This window comes from Chiloscyllium plagiosum, unplaced genomic scaffold, assembly GCF_037043375.1.
Source record: "Chiloscyllium plagiosum isolate Xiang-an unplaced genomic scaffold, Cpla_swu_hap1 HiC_scaffold_1, whole genome shotgun sequence".
Taxonomy (NCBI): domain Eukaryota; kingdom Metazoa; phylum Chordata; class Chondrichthyes; order Orectolobiformes; family Hemiscylliidae; genus Chiloscyllium; species Chiloscyllium plagiosum.
In genome coordinates, this window is record NW_028270139.1 from 90,986,398 (window position 1) to 91,006,747 (window position 20,350).

Sequence of the window (20,350 nt, forward strand, 5' to 3'; positions counted from 1 at the left end):
AAAATTCACAAAAATAAAGGCTCTCTAATACACTCACAACCATATAATAAAAAACTATTTCTAAATTTTAAAAAAAGTATTTAAATGGAGATTTTCCCCTTTGTTCCCGGGGGTATCACTTCTTTTCCAAAGGTCTATTGTATCTTCTCCCAACCAGTGCCCCACCATTGACCCAGGCACTCCTCAATAGGATGAGGAAAATTCAAATATACTACAGAGCTTGAGTTAACAGTGAGCACACTACCCCCCCCCCCCACACCAACACCTGGATATATTTGGTAATGTTAATACCATGTATAAACATATATAACTATAAAATTACAACCTCAACAAGTAATAATTAAATATAATAATACAAAATAACAAGGGAAAACAACCCCGCTCCTAGAGACAGAGGTAAAATAGAATAAGGTAACCACCTCCCCCTACCAACATTAACTAGACCCCCCAGCCTATATATATATATATATATATATACACATATATATAGAATAATTTTAAAAAAAACCCAAGGGGGGGAGAAAATCGTTAAGTAGAGAACAAATAAATAAATCCCTCTCCCCACCCCCCAAGATAATATTAAACAGTAAGGTAAAAAAAAAGGGGATATAAACCGGAGTGGGGGGAAGGCAAACCAACATCAAGTTTATCTCTTACAATTTATCTAAGAGAGTCCAAAAATTCCTTGGCCTTTTCCGGCGATCTGAAGTTATACACGGATCCTTCATGGTTAAATCGTAGCGTCGCTGGGTAGAGTAAGGAGTACTGAATCTTTAAGTCCCTTAAACACTTCTTCGCCTCATCGAATGCCTTCCTCTTTCGGACCAGAGCTGGGGAAAAGTCCTGGAATAACATGATCTTGGATCCTTTATAGATCATGGCTTGGGGATCTTTTCCAAGATTTCTAGAGGCTTCTAGGAGTATCTGCCTCTCCTTATAGCTCTGCAGCCAGAATAGGACTGGGCAGGGGCGCTGGTTCGAGTCAGGCCCGAGTATTGCGACCCGGCAGGCCCATTCTACCCTTACCTGGCCTGATCCAGCCTCCAGATTTAACAGCTGTGGAAGCCACTGTTCAAGGAACCTTGAAAGCTGGCCTTCCTCTTCCCGAATATTTTTTCGAGAGTGAGTCCCATTGACTTCGGGATTCTTCAATAAAAGCGTTGATCTTCGCATCCAGTTTGGAGATGATTTCCACAAGGCTAGCCACCGTAGGTAAGTCCCCCGGGGCAGCTGCGGACACCTCTGCTGCAGCTGGAGAGGGTGGGGGAGGGGTTCCTGCTTGCTGAGAGCTGCGGGCTCCCTTCCCTTTAGTCATTTTTACTGAAGATTAAATTGTTTAAATTCAATACTAAACTACTAATTAAATTAAACAGCTATTTTAAATGATTTGGTGAGTGTGGTGGGGGTGGCTGACCCACTTTGCCCACTTTGGGAAGAGCACTATAGACTCAGACTTGCTGGGTCGACGCCATCTTGGATCTCCCCCCGAATTGCCTTCTTAAATGGCTGCAATCCATTTGGAGTAGGTGCAAATACAATGCTGCTCGTGACGTCCAGAATTTTGACTCAGCAAAAGTGAAGGAACAGTGATATATTTCCAAGTCAAGATGCTGAGTGGCTTGGATGGGAACTTGCTAGTGGCTGTCCTTGTTCTTCCAAGTGGTAGTGGTTAACATTCTCTCTGAACTGCTGGGCTGCTCCAAATTCTGCACATGGCCATTTGTCATCCACATGTCATTTGCAAGACAGAAATGTCTACAGTAGACAGCTTGGTAAGGATGAGGTCAAGTTTGTTCTTCTGCTGCAGATGAGAATGCAGATGTTCAAGTGGTTGTTGCATGCCTTCAGTTCTCTATCACTGGCAAAGGTCATGCTAATCTTCAGTTTCTGACTCAGCTATAACTCTTCATGTCTGAGTTAAAAATGGCCTTTCTCAATCAGATCTTTCTGATCAAAGGTCAGGTATTGTTTATGTCAACAAATTGTGAAACTGGTTGACTCTATTTCTCTGTCTGTGGTTGTTGCTATACCTGCTGAATATATCTAGCATTTTCTGCTTTTGATTTGTTACCAGATTTATGTCATGATTGATAATGAGTCACATGGCTTTGATTATCTTTGAGGAGTCATCCTGAATAGCTAACTGCAAAAAGGTAACACAGCGCTGGAGGGGGGGGGGGGGGGGAGGTGGGGTGGTGGTGGCAGGGGTTGTGTGCCATACATATTACACTAGGTTGGATCTGTTTATACTCATGTAAAATACCATAATCATTCAAATTGAGCAATGTCAGTTAAAAGTGTGAAAATAGGGTACCTGTTGGAGTTATACCCGTGCACAAATCACTTTATCACATGCAGTAGTCAGTTCAAACTAGTGTTCTAACATTGGACTTCACAATTATATCATTATATTCACTCAGTTTCATAACGTGTTGGATAAACAGGTTTCTGTTTCAGTTTAGCCACACTCTGCATATTAATGAAAGTATGAGGAACGGTGTGATGCATTTTCAGTGTGATCATTAAAATGCTCGTTAAATTCAGCTGATTGTTTGTTTTGAAACAATTAATTCTAAAATGTTATATGACTCATCAGCGATTGGCAGAATACATCAGGAATTTATTCTCCCCGATCATTAATTTTAAGTCCATATACAATGATCAGTATAATTACAGCAACCACATTGTTTTATGTTTAATTTCACCATTCTTAGGTTATACTTTATTTGTCTTTCATGGCTTTTCAGATTCCTTACTTCAAAGAATAAATAGCCACTCTTGGCTTTAAGGTGGCAATGGGCAGTAACAAGAACAGTTGCAATGGAGAAAGAAATTATTGGGAAATTTGGTGTGTGTACTGTATAATTCTAATCAAAGAGATTGTGTCAGAAGTTGAGGCTAAGATCTGGAACTCTATTCCAATGTGTACTCCCTTCAGGCCAAGTTCATCATTGGAAATGCTGAATGAGAAAAGAGCATACACCTAAAAACATTCCTATGATGTAGAAATCAACAACAAATTTGAAATATTATCCTGATACAGACTGACAGTTTCAAAAAAAAATCATGCTTCCATTTAGTAGGTGACATAATGATATGTCATGATACTATCCAAGTTAGGTTTCTAGTGTTTACTGTTTCTAAGCTTTTGATTTTATGCTAATTTCCTCTTGACTTTATTAAACAGGGTAAATAGCAATTACTGATGGTGACTACTACCTAAAACTAACAGTGAGAAAATTGTAAAAGACAATTAGACCTTTTGAACTGTTTGAGAAGAGAACACAAGAAATAACTATAGGCATAGGCCATATAATCCTTCAAGTCAGCTCCACCATTCAATAAGATCATGAGCGATCTGATTGTGCCCTTATTTCTACTTTCCTACCTACCTTCAAAATGCTTGATTATCTTAGCAATCAACAATCTGTCTAACCCAGCTTTGAATACATACAAAGACCATTGTGCCAAAAAGATTTACAAGGATGTTGTCAGAAGTGGAAGGTTTGAGTTATAAGTAGAGGTTGGATACACTGGGACTTTTATCACTGGAGTGTAGGAGATTAAGGGGTGACCTTATAGAGGTTTATAAAATCATGAGGAGCATAGATAAGGTGAATAACCAAGGTCTTTTCGCCAATGGTGGGGGAGGTCAAAACTAGGGGTCATATTTTTAAGGTGAGAGGAGAACAATTTAAAAGGGACCTGAGGGGCAACAGAGGGTGGTTCGTATGTGGAATGAACTGCCAGAGGATATGGAGGATGCAGATACAGTAACAACATTAAAAAGATATTTGGATAGGTTCATGAATAGGAAAGGTTTAGAGAGATATGGGCCAAACACTGGCAAGTGGACCTAGTTTAGTTTGGGAAACTTGGACAGCATGGATGAGTTGGACCGAAGGGTCTACTTCTGTGCTGTGAGACTCTACGGCTCTATGATTCTATGCTTACTATGGAAGGGCATTTCAAACATGAACAACACACTGGAGGTTTATCTTATTCAAAACTCTGCTGATTTTGATGCCTATTTCTGTTTCATGTTACAATGTGGCTACCTAAATTATTTAAGCAGTAAAAAGCACTTTTGACGAAAAGACAAATATATTTTAGAACTCTAGTTCAAAAGCTGTCAATATCATTTATAGTTTCTCTGCTGCTTGTTGGATTAGTAATTGCCCTCAAAGTTCTGTATTCTTGTGAAAATCTAACATTTTGTTTACATATTATACAAATGGAATTTTCTAAACCTTGTTGCACAGAGGGAATTTATGTTTGTGTAAAATACCAAATTATGGTCTGTTGGCACTTTCTGAGGCAGACCTATGTCAGTGCTAACCAACAGTCAGCCATCTCAGAGACAACATTCGGTCTCTGCATAGACGAACTGCAGTGTGACCTTCTAAAAATATCTGGACTTGCCAGACATTGGGATTAGAAATTGATTGTTCACAGACCTTTTCACAAAAGCAATATTATATCCTTCAGTTTATTCTGTAATTTTACTCTCAATTGTGTGAATGATATTCACACTTTGGAAAGGCAGAAGTGCTAAACTCATTGCACATTTTATAATGTGGCAGATTAGACATCTGAACATTAAGTTAAATACATTGTAGTACAGCAAATTATTGCTATTTTTCCAGACGCTGTTTATTAATTGTAACAATTAGTATATCGAAGCACCTTGCCTATTTGGATACCAATTTCTTTCTCTTTTAGTTCCTGCAACTATCGTAATGGATTGATTTTTTTTTTAGATTACTTTACAGTGTGGAAACAGGCCCTTCGGCCCAACAAGTCCACACCGACCCGCCGAAGCGCAAACCACCCATACCCCTACATTTACCCCTTACCTAACACTACGGACAATTTAGCATGGCCAATTCACCTGACCTGCACATCTTTGGAACTGTGGGAGGAAACCGGAGCACCCGGAGGAAACCCACGCAGACACGGGGAGAATGTGCAAACTCCACACAGTCAGTCGCCTGAGTCGGGAATTGAACCCGGTTCTCTGGCACTGTGAGGCAGCAGTGCTAACCACTGTGCCACCGTGCCGCCCATTGCATCTTGTTTAGGCGAATAGGCTGCAGCATGAGACTTGGACATTCACAATCCAATCAAAAATCATTCCTTTAATATCTGCAAATGGATGCCCACATGGGAAAGCTGTCCAATGGCTGAGTGAATCTTCAGCCTGTTAAAAACTGCACTGTCGTGTCTTTCATTCACTTTGCAGAAATTGGCAATGTAGAACATTACAATATGATAGTGGGGAACATTAGACGGAAGCAAAGCAATATGGCAACAGGCCGAATGGCCTAATTCTGCTCTTAAATCTTATATTCCATTCAATTCCTTTGTCTGAAGACATTTGCAAATACTTCAGCATTTTCTCTTGCACTTTCTACGGCTTAGGATGGAATATTCTTCAGTTAGTTACCCATCACTGCGCTTGACTGATATGCTAGCACTGCAGACTATTTACCTGATGCTCTGTGTGACTACTCTTCTCTATGCAGGTCACTTCCTGATCAAAAACAAAATATGGTGTTATGCTAATAGAAATAAATAAATGCTATTATTTATTACAAACCTGTATGGTGGTTGATTGTAAGGGTTCTCATAAGATTTTGAGTCATGTGTGAAACCATTTAACTTGGTGAGATCAAACTTTGAAAAGAACAAGTTGATAATTAAAATAACAGTTTACTGTTGAAATTCTGAAGGCTTACAAACATGCAGTTTCCAGAATATCTGATGTTTGAAAGAAAGGTGAAGACAGCAAATTGTCAGTTAAATTTGGTTAAAAAGAAATCTTCAACCATATTTTTTGGATCTCAAATCCTTTCTTAACAAGAAGATGTGGAATTCTACTTCTAAACAATCAGGAAGCAAACTGAGTGGATGCAAATTGTAGATCAACATTTGAAAATTTTGTGGTATATGGAATGAAGTTCTTACTTTTTTCTGCTCGTTTTTAAAAGTTAAATTCTATTAATTTTGAAATCAGAAAAGGCAAAAGAGAGTGGTTCTGAAGGGGTTAATGTTCACTTTACATTGACTCCACCCATTGTACAGATGTCTCGCACATTCTGTGTGTGGAGATGAGAAGTTCGATTCTAGCTTTCAGAGGATGTATCACTACCAGCTCCCTGTGAAAATTAAACCTGACCAAATTTAGTTGTGCTTATTACCAAGTAATAAACCTCCATGTAGTCTAAGAACAATGTCCTATTTGTAAATATTCTACAGTGTTGCATCTTTCATCACTAATCACCAGGCCACAAACAAAGCAAATGCAAAGGAGGTTTCAACGTAGTGAACTGCCTCAAATAACTTCAAACCGTACTATATACTAGCAGACAAAGTGAATATCACAGGATTTCAGCAATGCTCACCTGGGAAAATACCACAGGACTTCTAACACTATGATGAATGGAAGTCAATTAATGGCCACTTCATGCCACTAGTACGGTTAGCTTTCTCCCCAGTAGATGGGGTCACAGATAGCCTTTCTGTCTGGTACAATGGAGTCGTCTGCCTGCTTGAGGAGAGTCCCTGACCTGCTCCAATCTGGGTATGGATTGGGGTAGGGGGTTGGTTGCTTAGAGCTATGCCTCCGCTTTTACTTTTGACCCTGAAGTAACCTGTCCCCATGATCCCTGCCTCATGATTCCCCCCAAAAATGTACTTCCCATACCCACTGTTCCTGCACCTTCATGTTGCTGTGCTGCCAGCAGCCACAGCATCCAGTTGTCCAGCAGCTTCAGCTGGGAGGGTGGGACATTGCTGTCCTGGAAAGTGATTGTGTCAGAAAGGCACACTTAGAAAAGGCACAAGATCTGGGGGACTTTCCCATTCATGGCTGTGATGGATATCTGGCCTAGTTTTACCTCCATCACCTCACTTCGATCCAAAAATGACCTTTTCTTAGATCTTTTCCTCCACTACATCGATGGGCGCTACCTCGTGCTCCCACGAGGAGGTTGAACAGTTCATTCGCTTTACTAACACTTTCCACCCCGACCTCAAATTTATTTGGACCGTCTCAGATTCCTCCCTCCCTTTCCTAGACCTCTCCATTTCTATCTCGGGCGACCGATTCAACACGGACATTTACTATAAACCGACCGACTCCCACAGCTACCTGGATTACAACCTCCTCCCACCCTGCCCCCTGTATAAACGCCATCCCATATTCCCAATTCCTTCGCCTCCACCGCATCTGCTCCCAGGAGGACCAATTCTAATACTGAACAAACCAGATGGCCTCCTTCTTCAAAGACCGCAATTTCCCCTCAGACGTGGTTGACGATGCTCTCCACCGCATCTCCTTCACTTCCCGCTCCTCCGCCCTTGAACCCTGCCCCTCCAATCGCCATCAGGACAGAACCCCACTGGTCCTCACCTACGACCCCACCAACCTCCAGATACATTGTATCAACCTTTGTCATTTACGCCACCTCCAAACAGACCCCATCACCAAGGATATACTTCCCTCCCCTCCCTTATCAGCATTCTGGAAAGACCACTCCCTCCGCGATTCCCTTGTCAGGTCCACACCCCCCACCAACCCAACCTCCACTCCCGGCACCTTCCTCTGCAACCGCAAGAAATGCAAAACTTGTGCCCACACTTCCCCCCTCACTTCCCTCCAAAGCCCCAAGGGATCCTTCCAAACCCATCACAAATTCACCTGCACCTCCACACTCATCATTTACTGCATCTGCTGCACCCGATATAGCCTCCTCTACATTGGGGAGTCAGGCCGCCCATTTGCGGAACGTTTCAGAGAACACCTCTGGGACACCCGCACCAACCAACCCAACTGCCCCGTGGCGGAACACTTTAACTTCCCCTCCCACTCCGCCAAGGACATGCAGGTCCTTGGCCTCCTCCATCGCCAGACCATGGCAACACGACACCTGGAGGAAAAGCACCTCATCTTCCGCCTAGGAACCCTCCAACCACAAGGGATGAATGCAGATTTCTCCAGCTCCCTCATTTTCCCTCCCCCCACCTTATCTTAGTCCCAACCTTCGGACTCAGCACTGCCTTCTTGACCTGCAATCTTCTTCCCGACCTCTCCGCCACCACACCCTCTCTGGCCTATCACCCTCACCTTAACCTCCTTTCACCTATCGTTTTCCCAACACCCCTCTCCCAAGTTCCTCCTCCCTACCTTTTATCGTAGCCTGCTTGGCACACCCTCCTCATTCCTGAAGAAGGGCTTATGCCCAAAACGTTGATTCTCCTGCTCCTTGGATGCTGCCTGACCTGCTGCGCCTCTTCACAGTAGCTGGGAAATTGTGCTAAAATAATGAGATTTGTCCAACATATCAGCAAGTGACAATTGGCTGTAGTCATACTCACAAACCTTATAACTAATGCAAATGTCAATGATGATCTTTTTCATCATCACTCCAGTGTAGTCATGCTCCAACAACAGATCAGACATAAGGCAGCACAGTGATTATATAGTTGAGATGGTGTGGTCCTGAGGATGATCAACCTTAAGTCCAGACCATGATATCTCATAGCATGACTCAAAAGTTTAGAAATCATCTGCTGATTATTAATACTGACCTGGTAAATCCATATTTCCCCATGTTGTAAACAGCAATTGAAGGTACTCCGTTAGGACAGCTTCAATGTCCATCATCAAGTGTGTTTCAGTAGCAGCATTACTGCTCAAGTCTTCTAAAGTCCTGCCAGACTGGGTCTGCACATGTGGTTGGAAAAACAACAAGTAAGAAGAACATTCTTGACCTCATCCTCACCCATCTACCTATTTCAGAAACATTGTCTATCATAGTATCAGTTGGAGTAATTTGTCTTGTCTTAACACGAAAGACACTCACAATCCTGTTGAATGGCATTGCAACTGTGCTGAATGGGATAGATTCAAAGCAGATCCAGCAGCTGAAAACTGAACCTCTATCAGGAGAATTGTAATTCATCTCAGCCTGCAACCTCATAAACTACCATATCTCTCAAACAACCATTAGGATCAATCCAAGGGATCAACCTTAGTTTGATGTGAAGCTAGGAGGATATGTGAGAAGCAGCAAAAGGCATACTTAAAACTGAAATGCAGGCCCGCTTAAGGTACAACGCTGAACTGCATACATTCCAAATCATGGAGGCAAAATACTGTACATAGAATTAAGCAATCCCACAGCCAATGGATCAGCTCAGTGCTCTACAATCCTGCTATATCCAGTTATGAGTGATGGTGAACGATTAAACAACCAACTAGATGAGGAAGCCCCACAGATGTCTCCACCATCAATGATGAGAGAGTTCAATACATCTGTGCAAATGGTAAGACTGAAGCTTTTGCAATACCTTTAACGAGAAGTACCAATTAGATTGTTGTTGTGTTGTCTGTAACACGAACTGTCTCATTATTTGAGAATCTTCAAATGGGATTGAGCAATCGTCAGTGAAAATTCCCACTTCCTGACCTTACGCTGAATAGAAAGTCATTGAAGCAACTGAAGATGGTGTGTGAGGAACATCTGCAGTGATATCCTGGAACAGAAATGCTTCGCCTCCAGTTAGGGGGTTGCATGGTGGCTCAGTGGTTAGCAGTGCTGCCCTACCATGCCAGGGACCTGGGTTTGATTCCACCCTCGGATGACTGTCTGTGTGGAGTTTGCAGATTCTCCCTGTGTTTGTGTGGATTTCGTCTCAGTGCTCCCACAGTTCAAACATGCACAGGTTAGGTGGATTGGCTATGCTAACTTGCCCATTGTGTTCAGGGATGTGTAGGTTAGGTGAATTAGCCATGGGAAATGCAGAGTTACAGGGATAGGATGGGTCTATGTGGATGCTCTTCGGAAGGTTAGTGTGAATTTGGTGGGCCAAATAGCCTGATTCTACATTGTCGGGATTCTATGGTTATCACAGTCTTCTTCCTTTGTGCTAGATATGACTCCAGCAGGTGGAATTTTCCCCTCAATACCAAGTTGAATAGTATTCAATTTGATTCAATGTTACTATTGGTCCTTGATGTCACATGTGATCATTTATTGCTCTGATGTCAAGAGCAATCATTTTTATCTCACTTTCAGGATTACCTTTCTTTGTCTACATTTGTAGAAAAGCTGCAACTGTTATCTGGAGCTGTAATCCTGATAGAACCCAAGCTGTGCATCTTCCTTCACTGCTGCTGACTGAAAACAGACTGGTGGAGCGATGACTGAAAACAACAAATGCTGGAGATCACAGCTGGTCAGGCAGCATCCATGGAGAGAGAGAAAGCTAACGTTTTATGTCCAGATGACTCTTGATCAGAGCTGAAGTGAAGTGTGGAGGGGACAGCATTAATTTGGGGTGCGGGGATAGTGGGTGTAGGGTGCTGATACAGACAAGATTTTGATATTTCAGATTAACTTTTCAGAATATGAGAATGGCAGAACAATGCTGCTCGTTTTGAAATGTGGGGAGGGGACAGAGGACATGATAACAGAATGTAACAAACGGGAAGAAATGGTTCACAATTTAAAGGTGTTGAACTCAATATTAAGTCCAGAAGGCTATAAAGTGCCGGGTCTGAAGATGAGATGTTGTTTCTCCAGTTTGCAAATGTGATTCACTGGAACATTGCAGCATGCCAAGGACAGACATATGGGCATGAGAGCACGACACTGTGTTAAAATTACCGGCGATGGGAAGGTCAGCATCCTGCTTGCCCACAAATGGAGGTGTACCACAAAGTGGTCACCCAGTCTAAGTTTGCTTTCTCCAGTGTAGAGTAGGCCACACTGGGTGCAATGAATACAAGACTAGAGGAGGTACAGGTGAAATGCTGCTTCACCTGGAAAGACTGTTTCGGCCCTTGGATGATGAGTAGGGAGGAGGTGAAGGAGTAGGTGCTGCACCTTCTGCTGTTACATGGGAAGGTGCTGTGGAGGGTGATGGTAGGTGATATTGATGGCTGTGGAATGGACTACTGTTCTGCCAACCTCACATTTCAATCACTTAATCTGAACTAACAACATCTTTTCTCTACTAACACCGTATGCCCACTACCCACACACTATCCCACCCCAAACTATAGCATAAATGCTGTCCCCTCCACACTTCACCACTTCTGACAAAGTCATATAGACTCAAAATGTTAGCTTGCTGTCTCTCCATGGATGCTGTCTGACCTGCATTGATTGTTTTCAGTACAGATTCCAGCATCTACAGTAATTCTCTCTTACCTGATGGAGAGATAGTTGATCAGATTGGATTTGTATCGCATTTGTGAGCAGGACATACTTAGCTATACATTTCCACACTATTGGCTAGATGCCCTTGCTGTATCTGTAATGGAGGCCATCTATGTTTGGAGCACAAGTCTTTAGTCAGGGCCTGTATTCTTTTTTCTGTCCAGTGAACCAATTGGTACTTGATATCCATAGAAAGATTCAAATTGGTTGAAGGTTGGCTTCAGGGCTGACCTTTATCATGCTATTAACACCTACCCTGTACTTAGGCATTGTCACTTCTTGATAACCATTTCTATTACCTTTGCCTTTTGTTTGATAATATCTTTGATCTCAAATGTCACTTGTTCTCTTACTTTTCCCTGACCTTATCTTCTCTTGCAGTTGCTCCTTTTTGTTTCAACAGCAGAAGGTGCAGCACATTACCACCTCTCTTCGGTTTGAAAGGAGAGTCATTTCAACTTAAAATGCTGACCTTGTTTCACTTTCCATTGATGCTGCCAGACGTGATGGGTTTGTCCAATACCTTATGGTTCTGATAATGGCATTTGTGATGCTGAGGACTTTAGGAGTTGGTAAGGCTGAAGTACTGACTTGGCATTTCTGGCTAAAGATGATTGCATAGGCTTTAGTCTTCTCTTTTAAATAGAAACATAAAATATAGAAAGAGGAGTGAGCAATTCAGCCTATTGAGTCTGTTATACCACTTGATATTATTTCACTGCCCTTCTTTACACTTACTTCTGACATCCCTTGCCTCTACAAATTCTGAGGGGTGTAGAATTGCTTATCTTTTATACAGGATGCTTTGTGTGTATATAGCTCTTTGTTGCAGCTTTACCAGCATTGGACTAATAAAGAGAAAATAATATTCATGCCACACAGTTGCCAGGCAATTACCACAAGAGAGTATTTGATCATCAATAAATTACCCCTGTCAATCCTGGTGTTTATTATTGATCAGAAACCTAACTGGTTTAGTCACATAAATGCGCAGGCTGCAGGATGAAGTCCAAATTCTGTGAGCGAGTGACTCACCTGACTGGACAAATTCTGACAAGCATTTATGATGCACAAGCATGATGGAATATTCTCCACTTGCCTGAATGGGTCCAGCTCCAATAACGCTCAAGAGATTTGCCACCATCCAAGACAAAGCAGCCTGCTTCATCTGCTGCTCCGCCACAATATTAGGCGCAGCTTTTGGCAGAGCAGGACTGTGAATAACAATGTAGCATTGCAGTGCTACTGAAAGGTTCCTCAGGACTTTAGCTGAACAGAGAATGCAATACATTGTTATGCTTTAAGGATAATTTATTTTTAATTGAATCATTTAACTTCTATTGTCATGCACCCTTTTAAACAATACTGAAATAATATTTGAGTTCATTTGTAATTATGAAATAGTGAATCATGATCACTTGTTCAGTGATCTACTTAATTTCAAACATTTCCTCAAAACAAAAAGTCCCCAATTTAAATGCATATTGTTTTTTTTAATTTGTCTTTTGAAGCTTCTATCCTATAACTGTTCAGTTCATTGTTTACTACTTCCCACTTGTCCTAAAAAGGCATTAACTATGCTGTCAGGGGGTCCTTTAGGGTATTTTAAAGGGCACCAATTTTTAATAAAATTAGTCTGTTTTAAATTGAGATTAACAAACATTGAAATAATTTCTTTTACAACAAACTGCAAATACATTAATATGTACATTTCCTGTGATGATGACTGAAAACAAGTCATTTGAATACATTTGTTGAACAGGGAACCTACCTAAAGGAACCCCTTGACGACAGCACATCCCCTGTGCAGCAGCATTCTCACAAGATTGAAGCTGGTTCTGCAGCAGAGTAAAGTAACCGAGGAACCGAGAATGTGCTGAACCTTTCAGCGCTGTATGTCAGACACTCTAGAGATGACTGAACCCACATACTACATTTTCAGGACTCTTTTCTGTTGAATGAGAGCCTTTCCTCTTGTTCCACCTTTAGAGAAATGCAAGGGGGTTTGGAGAATGCAGACTTGAAGCAGATGAACCCATTTACAATGAGAGAACAGTAATGACAACTGTTGGTGAACTGGATTGGAGAAAAAGGAACACGGACGGTAGGGAAGAGGTTCTTAGATGACATTCGGATTTAGAGCATTCCTCTTCACCTTCCTTCGTATTATTACTGACATCCTCCTGGTTATTGTTATTTACTTTTATGACAAATTCACACAGGCTGCATGGATTAACCAGCAACTTACTTGTTTTGAAGCATAGAGGTGCACATTGTTTCAATAAATTTCTGTCAGAAATATAGGCAATACAAGAAAAAATTTCAAAATGAGGCGACAATGCCAAAAATGCCGTTTATGGTAGTAAGCCATCACCCTGGGGCTTGGAGCAATAAGTGCTCAGTGCCTTGCTACAGATGACTGAATCCATGCTCTTTTAACTATTATTGCAAAGTTAAATTAGTAGCAGTGGAATATTGTGAGTGATATATCAACATCATCATCATCCCGGGAGGAAAACTCAATGAGAAAGCATTTGGTTTCTGTCAGTTCTAAGATGAACGTGTGGTGCAAGAAAGCTGAAAGGTTTACTGAAAGAATACGAAGAAAAAGAAAGTAACTACACACCTTCCTTTAATGACAATTAAAAGTGTTCTGCAGAGTTGCCTCAGCCTCTTCTACTGTAGAAATTTTACATAATGCTGGAAGATGTATTTTCTGTTGGAATGCTGCTTTCTGCTTTTTTTCTTTGCTCCTGATCCTAAGTGCTGTTTTAGTTGTCTGTCTTCACTAAAAGCAGGTGCTTATCCGATTTTTTCAAGTGTTTGGCTCCAAAAATTGTCATAAGCAGAACAATGACAGCACAGGTGTTTCAAACTACAGTCTGGTTTTAAACTGTTTCTATTTTACATGAACAAGCCAATGACTGCAGATGTACAAAAGTGACCCTCCGTACATTATGGTCAAGATTAACAGGAAGGATCTATTTGATTGCAATCAGAAGCTGATTTTGTGTTAAAGTACATGCACAACTTCAATTTATTGGATTTGATGAATTCCTGTAAATGAAGATTCATGGAAATGATGCATGTGAATAATTTCCCCTTCAGGAGGCATTCGTGGATATGGTAAGTTCAGTTGCAGAAGTAACAGATAAAATTTGATGAAAATATATTTGCAGTGCACGTGTTTCTCATTCAGATATGTGAAATTGTGTAGCATCTTAATTGTTATTAGTACAGCTGTGAATCAGATACAGCACACTGATTTATCATTCAATAGATGTGTGCTTCTACATTGAGCAGAGCACTCGGAGATTTGTGTACTGATGCTTTATGTTGTCTTTAACCTTGGTATATTTTATAGGAAACTGAATATGATCATTATAAAAACACAGCTGCAGGAAAATGTGATGTCTCTTAAACATAATTGTTATGTAAGATGTTTATAATCTTAATTCTTCTTCGAAAAATCTCACTGATTTGAATAAAAAGGTAAGATCAGGACAAAGATGAGGTTCTTCAGAATGTTGCTACGAAGTCAAGGAATTAGCTTTATTCCACGTAATTTAAACTCATGAAAAATCCCATTACTCCTTATAAATGTGTACAGAGTGAGGAACATGCTTTACTAGTTAGATTTTTTAAAAATGGACTTTCATATATCCTGTAATTATAGCAATATATCATATCCTTAGCTAAAAGTTCAAAATGTAACAACGGCGCAACATGATGCAAGAATTAGTTTTAATCTTTATTGAAGGAAAGATTTGTGGGCCTAAATATTTTCACATTTAGACTATGTATCATATACTTAGTAAGTTGACTTTGACTTATTTGAAATGGGAGAAATGCAAAATATACATTCACTTAAGAGCAGGGAGGTTAGTTCTCCCTCTGGTATGAGGAAACAGGAACTTGTCAGAACTTGACCTGAGTGGTTTGAAAACCAGTCTGAACCTGTGCATTACCTTTCATCAATGATCTACTTGTTAAATTACTTGTTAGTTTTCATGCAGTTCATTTAAAATAAAATGTTATGAACGCTAAATATGTAATGTAGAAACTGAACTACCAGTAATGACATACAACTCGAAAGTGGAGAAAAAGCAAAATTGGGAACAATGAAAAGCAGCAGTTTTGCTTTTCAGAATTGAACTAATTTAAAATAAATTCTAACTTTAAAACTCCTGCTCTCTTTTGTATTCCTACTGTTTGGTTGTAATATTCTCATGCATGTGATTTTGTCGAGGATAGAACAGAACGAGCATAGTGTTGATAATTGTTATCTGAGTCTCAGTGAGGTTGATGCTTCCATTGTAGATTAACTTGGTTTGCTTATTTTTTGAGCTCACGAGTTAGTCGACCCAATTTCTCCAATAATGTCAGTATAGCTGACAATTTAAACCAAAGGGAGCAGCAAAACAGGGATGCTAAAGTTAATCACATATATTGAGACATATTTTATGAGTTTGGTGATGATTTCTCAGCATGGAATCAGAACAGAAACAGTTTGCTTGTATGCAGTTAACCTAGCTCTGTTTGGATTTTAAGTCATCTGAAAAACATTAACTTACATGTGATGATTGGTCATAGATACCTCCATAGGAAAATACTGTTCCACCCCTTTGAGTGAATAGATTATTTTTTCAATGGAAACGAAATTGACCAGGTTAGGACCATAGTTACATGAAATTCTGACCTCAGCTCATTGAGCACATAATGATTTTATTCATGGATTGTTTCAACAGTTCACCTGTAACCCCTCAACTTGAATATGTTCTGCCAATGAATAATAAAATCTATTGCCATTTTCATTCATACATTGAAGTCAGACCTTTCATTCCTTACAGAAGTGAAAATTATTAGTTATTGAATGGAAGAACTTTACCATCTGTCCATTTATTTTATTGCCATTTATTAGGGTACAACACAATTACTGTAAAGTGACACTATTTTCTCTGGGTTTTTTTGAGAATAGAAAATGAGGGAAGTAAGAAAGGAATTGTGCTGCAACTTACGTCTTATGAACGGTGTAATGTTTGAAGAAGTTGTTTTAAAATATGTGACATTTGAATTGGGATGGCTATTATTTAATTGTGCTAATTTTTGCCTCCTCCAACACAAAAAAAACACTTGAATATGTGCTGCATAAAGTGCCAGATCAGCTGATATAAGCTAACCTATTGTTTCTCAAAATAATAAACTAGAATAGGCAAATGAGAGGGGAAGGAATGATGAGTTTGGAAGATTTCTTAGTCATTCAGTTTTAACTACCAAATGTTTCTTGTATCAGTTCAATAAGCACTTATGTCATTACTGCATAGGACCAATTGGTTTAAGATAGATTCAGAATCAGCTACCAGAGGTGAAAGCGCACAGTGCCAAACCACTGCACCATTCAGTAAGCATTTTAATCAATAGTTTGAATTGGGATTTTCTGAACTTTATGAAATGCCAAAAGATTACTTTAGTGCAAAAAAAACCCATCAAATCTGAGAATTTAATAGAATCCCTATATTTTAGAAACAGGACCTTTGACCTAACAAATTCACACCGACCCTCCGAAGAGTAACTGACCCACTCCTATTTCCCTACCCTATTATCCTATATTTATCCCTGACTAATGTACCTAACTTACACATCCCTGAACACTATGGGCAATTTAACACAGCCAATTCACCTTACCTGCACATCTTTTGGATTATGGGAGGAAACTGGAGCACCTAGAGGAAACCCACACAGACACAGGGACAATGTGCAAACTCCACACAGACAGTCACCTGACACCCTGGCGCTGGAAGGCAGCAGTGCTAACTACTGCATTCTTTCTTCTTTTAATGCATTTCCACATTTTTTCTACAATCCCTGATATTACACATTAGCAAATTCATTTAAAATAGTGAATGAATAGTCAAAATTTAGAATCTATAAAGGTTGAATTTTTTTTATTTGGTATTACAATTACCTAGAATTATTTATAATTGGATACAGAAAGGTACAAGATGTTTTTTAACATGGGTATTTGCCAAGTGCACCGGTCGGAGACACATTGTTTTTAGTTATGCCGGAAGACAAATAGTATGTAATTATAATGGAAAGACAGTTAATACTGTCTAAAACTTATGTATGGCCTTTATTCAGAGAGGATTAAGAAAAATATGTTTTAGGGTCAACAAAGAATAATCCTCAACTTCACCTGTGCTTTGTTATTTCTCCAGTTTAAAAAAAAGTGATCTTAATAAGGAAGGCAGGTAGATGTTGCATTATTAATCAATAAAAAATGTTGAAATGATGGTGTCTAGTGATGCTTGTTTTATATCTGTTGTCGCAATGTGTCTATATGTAATCCAGTCTGATGGGGTTTAAGGAATATTGTGAATTTTGAGGTAATCTCTTTTAGTGTTGACATTGAAACAAAATACCATGAAATATCTCGAGCAGCTGTTTAAACATTTGAGGTTTTAACCTTCTCTGTGCTGTTTTTTTTCAAGTGTTACACTGCTTTTATCCTATATATATATCTCAAGAATTCTCATTCAGGAGATGGTTGCTTGAAACAACAAAACATTTTATTAACTAAGTTCAGTTTGTTATTGAGGTGTATTTTTGTCTGGGAATTAGAAAACCTTGAATCCAAATGATGTATTTGAAGTAAATGTTCAGACAGTTGGACGTATACAATTCAACCATCAATACTCCTATCCATATCCTCACACTTCTACTGTGTTTAAATTTCCCGTCTCTGTTTCACCTTCACCTTCTTGTTAGCAAACCCTAACCGGGTCAGAAATGTAAAATCTTTCAGGTTACCCAAACAGCAGCATGTTTGGCTTGAAGCTATTCAAAATTACTGTTTGTTTAGTCATCTGATAAGCTTACAACTACAGTGAGTAATGTTGAGAGGTCTTTAAAATTAACCGACAGGCACAAACACGACTCCCTTCTGAGGACTGCAGTAAGCTTCAAAACATAGGACAACAATTCCATTTTGCTTTATTGCCAGGCTTGGTCTTAAGTAGTGTTTCTGCACAAACCTAACAAAATAAAACATATGAGTTATCTCTCAAGCCTTTTTGAAGACTCAGAAAGAGTACTTTTTCAGTGAATTTGACTTGTTTCTCTTCTTGGCAGTCTAATTTTTAAAAAATCATTCATGGGATGTGAGTGTTGCTGGCTGGGCCAGCATTTATTTCCCATGCCTCGTTGCCCTTGAGAGGTAATGCTAAATTGCCTTCTTGATCCATTACAGTCCATTTGATGTAGGAGGACCAACAATGCCTTAGGAAGGGGGTTCCATGATTTGGACCTAGTAACACTGAAGGAACAGCGATATATTTCTAATTTTGGATCATGAGTCACTTGTGTTATGACCAGTGATAGCAAGCCAAACTAAATCAGTCTTAATAATGCTGGATTTGCAACACAAGTACATTAAAATATTCAAAGACCCTCAAATGTTGCCCATGTATTTCTAACCAGACTCTACAAATAACAGTACTTGGACACCAAGTTTATAATTTCAAGAAAAATTAATTTATTATTAGTGCTGTAACTTTGGCCAGACATGGCTAAGTAACAAGGTAATTTGATTACTTTTTATGATTTAAACCTATTTTCTTAGATCGTAACCGATTGTACAGAGACAGACTGACAGAAACAGTTGAGGGATAAGTTATAAAGAAATTAAAATCATTCTAATTTGCCAATACAATTAAATAATTTCAAATTATGGATGCCAAATTTTCAGGCAATCCTTGAATAATGAGTTGTTCAGAGCCACAACTATATGTCTAATAGTCATCAGTGAATGCGAACAGCTTCAGTAGACTTCCAGAATTAATCACTTATCTCTTACAGACTGGGATTTTTTTCCCCAGAACATTCAACATTGCTTTAACTGGATGTAAAACTGAGAGAGCAAAATTACAGCAGCCAGTCCCAAAGCTTTCAAAATCACTTTGCACTTGCCAAAACCAGTCAGAACCAGCTTAGTGCCTCCTTTCTTTGATCAATATTCTCTGTGGTTGGCAGGTTAGCATCAGTCTTCCCTTGTTTAACCAGCTCAGTATCCAACAAGCTTCAAACTCTGGGCATGGAAATGTAGTGTCAAATCATCCATGGCATTCCCATAAACAAGTTTTAGGAAGCGTTCTATGTACAAATGTGATGAAACAGCCAAAGTATTGCTGTAAGGATGACAGCCTGACAAGTGCAATCTTCAATCTTCAATCTTCTACCCTGAAATTCCAACAGTCAAATAAAATGCATGTTGACATATACTCACTTTTTATGTGATACATTTGTGGTGGTAATTTTCACATACCAACAAACCTAAAATGCAGTTTACTAAGTACTTCCTGTAGAATACTGTGGTGTCATTGTATAGAAACCTTTCTTATTTGCTTATTTACTATCAAGTTTCTTTTCCAATTCTTTCCTGTCCTCTGCTCTCCCAGAGTAGCACATGAGTTTGAAGGTATGCATCAAGGCCTGTATTCGTGACATGCTAATAATGTATTTGATACTTCACAGGTTCAACATCAACGTCATAGCAAGGTCATGTATCACTCATGCTAAACGGTGAATATAAATCATGTCTAAATGATTGTTAAGTGAAAAGAAACTGCCTGCTCCAAACAGTTTCCCATATTTTACTATAACATATGATTAGGTCCTAATATAGGATGCAGATTGCATTTATAATATAACTACAGTGCCATACAAAGCAGTTTTGCACCATACTAAGTATTTCCTATTCTGTAAAGGTTTGCTGAAAAGGTCTTGTGACATTGTGGCTATGATCCCTAACACTGAGCCAGAAGCACCAAATTAAAGTTCCACTTCAGGAGTTGATGATCCAGGAATGTACTTGCAAATTGCTACCAAAGAGATTAAGTATCAACTTATAAGTCCTTCCAGTGTACAAACTGCAATAGCAGGAGAATTTCCTGTTCAGGTACATGATGGAAGGAAAATTAGTGCCTCTACCATCACTGTTCATAGCTCCTGATGATAACCTGCATGTAAAAATGTATGTTCCACAGCAACTCGAATTGCTTTGTGGCCCAGATGACTGAAGAGCTAATATGGATCAGATTGGTGTAAGCAATGAGAGGTTTGAT

At 39.6% G+C, this 20,350-nt stretch overlaps 1 protein-coding gene across 6 annotated transcripts in view; it reads left to right on the forward strand.

The window, feature by feature from the left end:
* The window catches only part of pde4d (phosphodiesterase 4D, cAMP-specific), a 1,351,522-nt gene that overhangs the window by 699,142 nt on the left and 632,030 nt on the right, over positions 1-20,350 (forward strand). The window contains exon 1 of one of the 6 annotated variants that reach the window (XM_087988859.1): positions 13,071-14,354. The exons of the other annotated variants lie outside the window; for them this stretch is intronic. Coding sequence (XP_087844985.1) covers positions 14,302-14,354 — 53 coding nt within the window. The 5' untranslated portion in view covers positions 13,071-14,301. Of the gene's footprint in view, positions 1-13,070; positions 14,355-20,350 lie in introns of those variants that run through there. 6 annotated transcript variants of the gene reach the window in all.